Source organism: Solanum verrucosum, unplaced genomic scaffold (assembly GCF_900185275.1).
Source record: "Solanum verrucosum unplaced genomic scaffold, falcon-dt-bn FXZP01000205.1, whole genome shotgun sequence".
NCBI classification, from domain to species: Eukaryota; Viridiplantae; Streptophyta; class Magnoliopsida; order Solanales; family Solanaceae; genus Solanum; species Solanum verrucosum.
The window spans coordinates 2725062-2736617 of record NW_026019950.1 but is presented as its reverse complement, the minus strand read 5'-3'; the positions used below and the strand labels follow the sequence as shown (position 1 = coordinate 2736617).

At 31.0% G+C, this 11556-nt stretch overlaps 2 protein-coding genes across 2 annotated transcripts in view; both read right to left on the bottom strand.

Annotated features, from left to right (window-relative positions):
• LOC125813917 (calmodulin) overlaps window positions 1-11556 on the bottom strand; it is a 103303-nt gene that overhangs the window by 79965 nt on the left and 11782 nt on the right. The gene's annotated exons all lie outside the window — the stretch shown is intronic.
• Window positions 9743-11035, bottom strand: LOC125813911 (mitogen-activated protein kinase kinase 9). Its single transcript, XM_049493387.1, has one exon. It carries the CDS (start codon window positions 10975-10977, stop codon window positions 9976-9978), a length of 1002 nt encoding a protein of 333 aa, XP_049349344.1. The 5' UTR covers window positions 10978-11035; the 3' UTR covers window positions 9743-9975.

The window sequence follows — 11556 nt, the reverse complement described above, 5'->3', positions numbered from 1 at the left end:
TAGAGTATAACGTAAAATCTGTGTAAAGTGTCGGTCATTAATTGATGTGATATATCACAAATACAATAAATTACAATTGAAAACTAAATTAATGAAAATGCATAAAAATATATTCAAGTTGAGGTACGAATATCTTGTTCTCTTTAAGGAGATTTTAGTTCATTGTGGCATAATCTACACAGATTCAACAATTGTACTCTTGACTTGTCCTTTCCAGAATACAACAGTCCAACGACATGATACAACTCAAGCAACTCTCAATTAGTCGAAGAAATTCATCAATCAAATTAGGTTCCAAAGTAACTATTCAACGGATGGGGAATAGCAGCAAATCAATATGATACCCTTAAAAAATATTAAATAAAATGCTGCTCCAACAATCTTGTAATCCTTTTTCTTTAGTACATATACTTTACTTTTCACATTGATCTATTACAATGCCATGGTCACGTCCATTCAGGTGCACATAGTGATAATGGTTGTCCATTCCTTTTTGGTTTATTTCACCTTTTTTGGATTCCTTTTGTCTTTGACTTTATCAAAATGTGCTTATAGTTTTTTCTTTTATGGGGGTTGACTTTTTAGTAAAATTTACAACACACTTTTCAAACGTTTGTAATTGTAATAAATAGGTAGTGTAATGAAATTTTAAGTCCACAGATTGATGAAACTAAAAGACATTATCATTAAGTTTCACTTGGAAATTTAAAAGTCTATTATAGTGGTTATTTTTGTAAGACATGATCAAATAGTATATCAATGGATGCTATTTCTATTATTTTCTTGGACGTCTATCTCTTATTATTATTATTATTATTATTTTGATAAAGTACTGTGAAATTACCACTAACCAACAACATAAATACGTACAGAGCACCTAACCTAGCTCTCTCTTTCATATATAACTATCTACTTAATTCTTCAATATATTTATCATGTACCCATCTCACCTATAGAGAATCTTGTGTTCCGGTCGGCTCTCATAATAAAAGGGTATTACCCATATATGCAAAAATAAAATAAAATTGTGTCATCTTATTCTTTAATTAACTAATTAAGAATTGCCCGAAGCAAGTGTAGTTACTAGTAAGGTTCAAAATTTAATGAATAATGGGCTACTCCCTTTACCTTCTTTTTTTTTTGTACAGAGGAGAATTTGATAATATAACATACGACTAATTCACATATTGTGTGTTGCATTTCATTCTATATCAAAGCCATGTGGGCTTTTTTTATCTCATTATTGATGAATTTTATGAAAGAAGTTTTAAGAACCTTTTAATATATTTTGACTTGAGATCATTAAATCCAATCCGTTGAATTGCTCTGGCATCTATTCTATTTAAAATCATTTAATAACAGTATAAAAACATATTTATATATAAGTACTTTACATTACTTAAATCTATTTTAAATCGACATGATCCATAATTCCACACAAGTCATAATTAACCTCTCAAAAAAGCCACAACGCATGCACAAGTATAAACATTGCAGTGACGGTTATGATTTGTAACTAATTAAAATTATATCAACTACTTGTAGCTCTCAACAAATAAAAAATAAAAAATGGGCAGCTTCCTTTCAAGTCACTAAAACCCCCCTGAAAAGTGATGAATGATGATGATACTAATGAGGTTTAGGGGATTAATTATGAAATGCGCATGACATTGAGAATATAATACTAATTCATAATATTATTCATCATTGGCATTATTAATATTTTCTTATTTGGCAAACACATATGGACCGGTAAAGAGTCTTTTTCTTCTACAAGCCAGGGGTCCAACTTGTTTGCTACTGCTACCTAATATAATAAGTGCTATGGGTTTACATTCATGCATCAGAAAATTAAACACATCGATTAAGACACATATTGTATACACAACAAGTCATTTTAGCTGACTCATATTTCCATCATTTTCAGTTTTTACTCTAATATTTATGTTATCCACATCAACAAGTTGTCTCCAAAGTCATCTCCCCACCCCCACTCTCCTTAATATTTTTATCATTTAAAAAAAATAATCTAAAGATAAAGAAAACAAGCAATTCCAGTAAAGTAATTAATGAACGAAATATCTCACATTCAGTAAATGAATATAATTAATATTGAGCTCCTTATAAGATTTAATATTCTCCTTTCTTCGAACGTACTAGCTAGTTCTTGAATTATATTGAATCTCAACTCCAAAAGCTAGCTCTTGAATTATATCGAATCTCAACCTCAAAAGCTAGTTCATGAGGGGAGGATTGTCCAAGTCTATATAAGGAGGCCAAATTCTCATCCCTTCTTCAATGTGGAAATTCTTAACACTTGCCCACACGCCCAGACTGGAGCATGGACACTATAATATGGGTCCAACATTAGTGAACAAGGAATCGGGACGGGCTTGACTCTGATACCATATAAAGATGGATCTTGGGTCTAACTCAACCCAAAAAGTTAACTCATGAGGGAAGGATCATTCAAGTCCATCTAAGAAAACCAAATTCTCATCCCTTTTCCGACGTGAAAATTTTTAACAAATTGGAATGAGATTTTTGAAATGTAAGCAGTATGATGAAATTGGAAGCTACCAAGAACATAACTAGTGGCCATGTGTTGCGTTAACGAGAATGATTGTACAAAACGGCTACGCTAGTGCAAATTAATGTTTTTAGCAGCACGTGGGCCATTGTGTTACTATCGACATTTTGTAATTGTGCGACTGCTGAAGACTTTCATACCAAAAAGAAAGAAAAAAAAGCAACTGGTGTTTTTTTTTAAAAAAAATTAAATTTAAATTAAGAGTCTCCTTCCAAAATAAGTCATATTTTAAAATTACGCTTTTTTGAATAAATGAAGTTTTATATCATTAAAGAGATACTTTTTCCTCCAGTGAATTTTATTAGTGGTAAGAAAGTAAAACATTTTTTTTAGGAGTGAGTAGTTTTTTTTAAAAGGGTGTGTCTGATAATGTATTTATTAAAAATACATCTTACTCTTTAGGGATGAATAATTTTCTTAAAAAGATACTCATTTTATTCAACAATAGTTGTACACTATACTATTTTGGAATGTCCAATAATATTTGTCCACTTTATGAAATTAATGGATAATTTTATACTTGATTCCTAATTTACCTTTATCATTAATTATAGTTATTTTCTTTTTACATTTTTTCAAGACACTTGTATTTATTATATTCAAAGAATGATATAATAAAATTATTCTTCTATTTATAGTTTCTTAAAAAGTATGCAAAGTTAATACTTAGTAGACAATTATTATTGGGCATAAGGAGTATATACCAGCTAAAAACACCATTTATTATTATGGAGGGAGTATTACATTTGTGCCAAAGGGGTACTTAATTAAATAGTGAAAAACCAGCAAATACCGACTTGCATATTACAAACGATTTAAACTCAATGGCTTACTTGCAATCGTTATAGCCAATATTTGGTGTTCGACTACTGCATCCTATTTACTAGACTAGACGCATCAAATAGTCAGATTAGACTGAATTTAGATGGATATGTAGACATTAAAATTTAAGATATGTTCAATTTTAACGAGGACTCTATAAGACATGTTCAATCCACTTAGATTTTTGGAGGTTACTCAACCCTAAACCTTAGTTCTTATCTATATAAAGAGTATTATATTTTCTTTGAAAAATTATATTGTCTCAAGATCTAAATTTATCATACCAATCGACTGTCTCTGTTTGAGTGACCACATAATTATTAGTAACCTTGATGAAGAGGTTACATGCATGTGGTAAGATAACCTATCTTTTTGAAGTAGGATTTGACATAAAGTCCTGTGGTGGTCCAATTGGATATGTGATCAACTTCTGCGTGGCTAATGCTAATTGGCTGATTCGTAACTTTTTTCACTCCTTGACCTTCATGAAGCTATCTATCTAGCTCCAACTTGTTTTAAGAAAGATCAGTTGATTGAAAATATGTCTCCTCCATAGACATTAATCTCAAGGCATCATTGGACAATATTGCTACAAGTTGCTAATTGTCTACTTTGGCTTAATTTTATCCTTGAAGATCAAATATTGTAGCCAAAGTTATTTTTCTAGATTTAGAAAGACTAGTTCTAAGTCATTATATTGATTATGATTGAAGTTGTAAACCTGTCGAGTTCTCTGGCTCATCAAAGTTGAAGATAGAAATCCTGAGACAGTGGTAAAATTTCGGCATTTCCCAAGTTCCTTGAATTCATGAGATGAATTAATTCAGCATATAAACACAACTAACTCCTTAGTATGCCATGAATCATCAGTCTTATCGGTTTGTTTTAGACAGAAAGTATATATATATATATATATATATATATATATATATCTAGAAAGAATAAATAGATTGATTATATTATAAGGATTATAAAAATGTTATTAGCAATTTTTCTAATTTTGACTTTAGGCCATCAATGTGTTTGAGTCGCCCTCATGCCTGGACCTCTCTTTAATATACTTGATTGAAAACATTTGATATCATAATTCATATTGATTAATTGATAGATATCGATGAAAAACTTCTATTGATCTTTACTTCTTTTCTTTTCAACTCGAGGGCCAAACTAAGCTAGCATAACATGTAAACATACTGAGAATTGCAGTTTAATTCACGCCCTCCATGATTGTAGGGATTGATAGAGACTTCAGGACTATCAAATTGAGAGAGTTACAAAGGGCATGACCTATTACTTGTAGTCTCCTTACGTGCAAACAAACGTAACACAACTTGATATGGAGCTTAGGAGAATAAATTTTTAAATTTTGTGGTCTTAAATTAAGGTTATGCAAATTTTGTGATTTTAAACATGTCATGTGAATAGCTGGAATTAAAGAATCATCAAAAAAGTAAATGGACATTCTTTTTTATATAGATAAAATAAATTAAAAATAGGATAAACAAGTTGAAACAGAGCTGTGTGCTACTTTTGTTAGCATCATTATATATGCAACTTCAACCCAAATCCCTAAAACACCTCAAAAAGTGATGTTATAATATAATAAACCAAGTATAGATCATAGTTGGTGCTGGTAATTGAAAATAGGCAAGTTGAAAGGATACATCCAAAACGTACCCATCTTAGTAATAGATTCTGTCTATCAACATAATCTACTTTTCTTCTTCCTTGTCAAAAATTCACAAACATCGTCGTTTCTTGGAAATCCCTTATTATTTTTGGTAAATATGAATTTCTGTTTGGCTTTTGTATACTAATTTAATAATATGAGGTTTTGGGAGTTAAATGAATGACAATGAAATGGACATATATGATTAAGTCTTAAGGGGAGATATGTTTTTTTAGTGGTAGAGTTATGATTTTTCACTAAAAGGTTTAATATATGAAAATTAGTAAACAAATGAAAAAGTTAAAAAGAGTTCAATATATCTATTATATACACATAAAAATAATTTTAATTATATATAAATAATATAATTAATATTTCGAAGTCGATTTATCAAATCTCCTTACCCCTACCTAGCTCCGTCTGTGTGTTATGTTCATGCATCGATCAGTAAAAACCTGATGGTGAATAAGACGCATATCTAACCATTTTAGCTGACCCAATTTTCCATCTTCATTGTCCACGTCTCAATGAAGCTCTCTCGAAAGCTCTCGTTTTTTCGATTTTATTTTCATCGCATTTTAGCTATATACGTTATCTTTTTTACACTATTTGGAATCTATTATATACTCCTTTCGAATCAAATATTTGTCGTCCTATTTACTATTATTTCCTACTCTATAGCTAATGGAATTTTCAAAAATTATTTAGTTACACTTTAAAAGTTTATATCACTAATTTTCCTTTTTAGTCGGTTCTAAAACACTTTTTTATATTTAATAACAATTTGACTTTAAAAAAATTATTTTATCCTTAATGAAATGATTCATAGCCACAAAAATATTTATCGCTCATTTTAGACCATAAATTTTAAAAATCTTTATTTATTTTTTAAACTTATGTCAAATCAAACTATATCATATAAAATGAATAAAAAGAGTATAAATTTTTGTACTTTCTAAACCTTCTTGTTGTTTCAAAATTTGTTACAATGCAATATGCATGAATGTTGGTTACAGTAATTCAATCACGAGGGCAAATCCTTCAATTGAATATTCAGTATTTTCAAAGCTACACTTTTGCATTTAGAATTTTAAATCAATTATCATGTGATACTTTTCAAACTCCATGTCTGTATATATTATATAGAAATTCTTCTCTAAGAGAATTCCTCTCTTATATATCTTAATTCTTATGTAGTAATATTTAATCTCTGTAATATTTATACAAAGAAAATCTTTTCAAGAATTAGTCTGTTTTACATGTGAATTATGAGTAGTTTGATATTGCCGCACATAAGGGAAGTAGACTCACTCTTAAGTCCAAGTTATACTAACCCATTGACGTTTCAGAAATAATCAATTGAATTTTTTTGAATAGTTATGAAGACTTCGATTATTAAAAGCAATCTGGTGAAGTTTGGTTGATTTTTAAGGTTGTTTGAATATGTGATATGAAATCATAATTCAGTAGTGCTTAGCATTTAATGTGTGGACAATTTTATATTTTTTTGATACCATCTAAAGATATGTCACATGAGCTAACTTAATTTCAAAATTTAGCTCACAAAAAGAAGTTTGTTTAAGTCCACATAGGAAGACTAATTTCCTATCTTCTATCGATATAGAGCTTCTTAATATAAGTATAAATTTATAAAAAAGATATCGAAATATATTTTTTTTAAAATTTTAGATAGATTTATAAGTAGGAAGCCGTCAAGAACATGACCACTTGTCCTCATGTCATAGTAATTATCATTACAAATGCAACTATGCAAGTGGGAAAAAATGTTTTAAAACTGGCCCTAATAGGCCATATGTCACTGTCACATTTTTTGTATTTTTTCGACGGCCAAATAAAAGGTTAACGTATACATTTGGAAGGAATCGGGAATCTACCTCACTACTTTATTGGATAATAATGATGTACCGAAAAGAAATATATAGTGTATTAGTTTAAAATTAATTTTGTTTGGTCTTAATAAAGGGGATAGAGGAAAACATTACAGATAATATTGTTTACCAAAGCAAAATTTAATTAACTGATAATTGTTGATATCGATAAAAGATTTAAATTGATTAATTAATGAGGCACGGACATACCGCAAAAAAGTGTCGATTCATTTATATTAAGGGACGAGTTCTTTGCTATAGCTTTTGTGGAAATTAATATGAAAATCTTTTAAATCAAACGTTTCAAAAAATGTATTGTCACAATTAGGGGTGTTCACGATTTGGATAAAAACTGATCCAAATCGATAAAATAAAATCGTTTTTATTTGGGTTTGGTTTGGTTTTAGATTTTTGAAAATCGATAGTATTTGGTTTGGTTATGGTTTTATTCGAAAAAAACCGAAGAAATAACCGAACCAAACCGATGAATTATATACATATATTTTATTAATATACATACTTAAATATATTATTTTTATAAACAACTTTAAAGATCTTACATATATTTTCATTAAAATTTCTTTATAATTTAATTATTGAAAGCAAAAATGCCCAAGATGAAAACATTTATCTTATTGATTTCATGTATATGAGTGTCTATGACAATTCTTTATGAAACTGAAAATGTTATTGTCTCTTCCTTCTAGGCCAATATAGTGAATTTTAAAGTTTTATTAATAGTAAATTTACTGATCGAAAGTTCAGTAATTTAAGTCATTCTAACTATTTTTCGTTTTGAATGGATTGTTATCACTTTTTTCACATTTTGAATGAATTGTATATTTTATTTTTGTGTATGATTAATAACCGAATAACCAAACCAAAACCAATAACCACCAAACCGATAAATGTATATTATATTTGGTTGGTTTGGTTTTGATAATTTTAAAACCAATTAAGTTGGTTTGGTTTTGGTTTTGACCAATAACCGATCCAAACCGACCCGTGAACACCCCTAGTCACAATATCATTTACGATATAATTAATTTGAGAAAAAAATCATAAGACACAACATATAAGATATACGTTTCAAAAATGCATCACAACATCATTTACGATCTTGTTATGACCGAAAATAATTAGGTGTAATGTGGAAGCTAGCAAAGCAAACCTCTAAAGACCACAAGTAAAAAGACAAATGAGAAATATACAAAGACACAAAGATTTAACGTGGTTCGATCAATCGACCTACGTCCACAAAGGAGATGAGCAATCCACTATATAAACATGAGGGTACAAAATATAGAGAGAAATAACCTCAACCAATTCACTCGGAATACATGGGAGACAATGGCGGAGCCAGAACTTTGACAAATGGATGTCAAAATATAAAGAAGTAAAATCGCGTAAAAGTCAAGGAGTGTCAATATGTAATATATATACATAAAAAAATATTTTTAGTCTAGCTACACAATGTAATTTTCCGACGAAGGGGTGTCGGTCGACACCCCTCAACTTCATGTGGCTCCGCCATTTATGGGAGATTCACACAAGTGATAACGTATCAAGCTTGTGACCCACAAATTCTCCACCTAACCAAAACTTTCAAAGCCCTTAAGCTTATATTGTGAATGTTGATTAAGTTAAAAGGAACAAGTCTATATTTATAGAGTCTTAAAACATTTCCTATAAGAAAAGGAATAGTCAAAATATTTTTTAAAAATCCTAAAAGGAAAACCTATTTATGGTAAGAAATCAGGGCAAATAAACCCCAACACTAATTAGAGAAAAAAAAATCATAAGAGACAACATATAAGATATACGTTTCAAAAATGCATCACAACATCATTTACGATCAGAGAACATATCTTCGTAAGACATAACATATAGATATAGGTAATAGACCTAATATAAATTTTGAATATATATTCACAATGTTTTTTTATATATCACGAGCTTTCAACTGTCTTCTCCAAATATTACTATCAAACTTGTGACAACCAATCTTCTAGTGAGCATAACCACATTTTTATATTATAGAAACTATGAAATTAATTTGTTTTCTAATTAATTGTTAAGTATTAAGGATTGAAATCACTAGATGTTTTGCGTAGTAATTTACTAAACATTGATATAAAATGCACTATTACCGCTCAAGATGGAGTAAACTTTATTTTTCATCTAAGAAATGATTAAATTAAAGCTGTAAATACGTAATCAATTTTATATTCTAGTTCTAGTAGCACTATATACAATAAAAAATTTAAAAAAGAGTCGAGCGTGACAACTTAATAAAGACAAGCCTCTCCAAACGCACACTTGGATCATCATTCATATTATAGTTTATTATAAAAAAAATATATAATACAATATGTGTTGTAGCTGCTTATTTTTAATGGAATAAAAAATCAAGCTAAATCCTTATTAACAAATCCAAGTAAAGGTTTCTTGTCTTTTCAGCTATTTGCACAGTGCATCATGTTAGATTATTATGATTCACAAGCCTGATAGGCGATGGGTCATCTTCCCTAATTTAACAACAAATTTATTTCGAGATTATAATTTTGAAATTAATTTATGTTTTCAATTAAAAAATAAAAATAATCTCAAACTTTATCTTATCCCATAATTCCAAAGCAGTGCAATGAGATAATGATGACATTAATTTTGTATAGTACGATATTAAGGGACAAATTACTTTGAACAATGAAATTAAGTATGATTATGATTGAATTTGAATTAGGAAAGAAAAGTTTGCCAGATTCGTTGAAGTTACTGGAGAAAATTTGATTTCATAAGGTCCCAAAATTCCACAGATGATTTTAGCTGTGGAAATGGAGCATTTTTTCCAGTACAGAGAATTATTCTGATTTTGATCTCAGATTCAGAGTGGAAGAATATACAAAAAAGTGAACCCAAAAAAAGAAAAGAAAAAAAAAAGAATCCCGTTCTATTTACAACAACTCGGATTCCATTTCCCAGTTTTTAGCTTGCTTTTTCCCTTTTTAGGTGGATTTCAAATCGATACTCTGTATAAAGGGATGTTGCAAAAGTTGATGAGCGCTCCATCTCTTACTGGACTCTTTCTGTAAGCAACACTTCATGAAATCATTGAATTTTTCCGACGTATTTTCCGGCAAACTTGGTGGTTCACCGAAGCATATCGCGCACATAAGTGTAGCCCAATCCGGTCGCTGTCCCGGCGGTAAGAACGGAAAGTGGCCCATGTACAGTTCCATTAAAGTGAGACCTAAGCTCCAAATATCAGCTGCGTAACCGTTGTAGTTACCTCCATAAGTATCTGGATCAAACCTTTCTGGGCTCATATATGCACAAGTCCCGACGTATGAATTGCAAGGATCCAGAGTCCTTCCCATGATTTTGCTCACTCCGAAATCAGCGATTTTCACTTCCATCTCACGATTCACCAAAAGGTTCGAAGGTTTCAGATCTCTGTGAATGATTTTGTGACTATGCAAATAGTCTAATCCACCGAGCACTTGCTTAGCGATTTTCGCTAAACAGAGTTCGGAGAAAGTTGATTGTGATTTAAGAAGATTTTCTAATGTACCGGCGTTCATATACTCCATGAGAATACCGATATCCCCTCCCGTCATATCAATAACTCCGTGACACTTGATAACGTAAGGAGAATCCGTCCGACGAAGGATTGAGATTTCCCGGAGGATCTGACGACGAATCTCTGGGTCACTATCACCGTGAACAACTTTAAGAGCGTAGATCACGGAGGTCCGCTTGTGACGGACTTCATACACAGTTCCACCGTTTCCATGACCGAGAACCTTAAGCTTTTCAAGTTCCGATATGGAGATAGTAGTAGTAGAAGCGGTGGTGGTAGTAGTAGTAGTGGTGGTGGTGTTGGCGGTAGAGTTGACGGTGGATACGGAAGAAGGAGGGAGAGGTAAGGGAAAACGAGGACGTCGTTCAGAGGGTTCCGGTAAGGGAAGACGGAGATTAAGGTGTCGGCGATCACGAACTACGGCCATGTGAGGGGTGAATGGGGTCGGATCCGCTTGAATAAATTGGAAGAGAAATGGATTGTTCTTTTTTCGGTTGTTCGAAGGGGGGAAGGATTGTATTTTATAAGTGGAGAGGAGAAAGCACGTGGGAATAGTGTAGTGTAGTGTAGTGTTAGCCACCCCACCATGTAAGGAAGGAGGGAGGATATGGGGGTGGGGGAGGAAGGTGTAAGTTAGATGAGATTTCATAAAATCTTTATGTTAAAAAAGTTTTTCGCTTTTTTTTTTTTCATCATTTTTTTAATATAGGTAAAGTGGTGAAATGAGCTGGAAAAATAATCTACATCATGTGATCTTTAATTAAATGCAACTTAGAAAGAAAAATTTTAATATAACCACCAAACAAAGAGAAGGTTAATTTGTTTGGTGAACAAGGAAGTTTCTAACCATGACTAACCACCATTAGTATCGGTCATTGCTATCACTTCTATTTGCTATTATCACTGTCGCTATAAACTACTACCATCAATAGTATTACTGTCAATTATCACCAATAATATTATTAACCATGCACAAAGCATTCTTCAATTATGAAACCAGCAACAC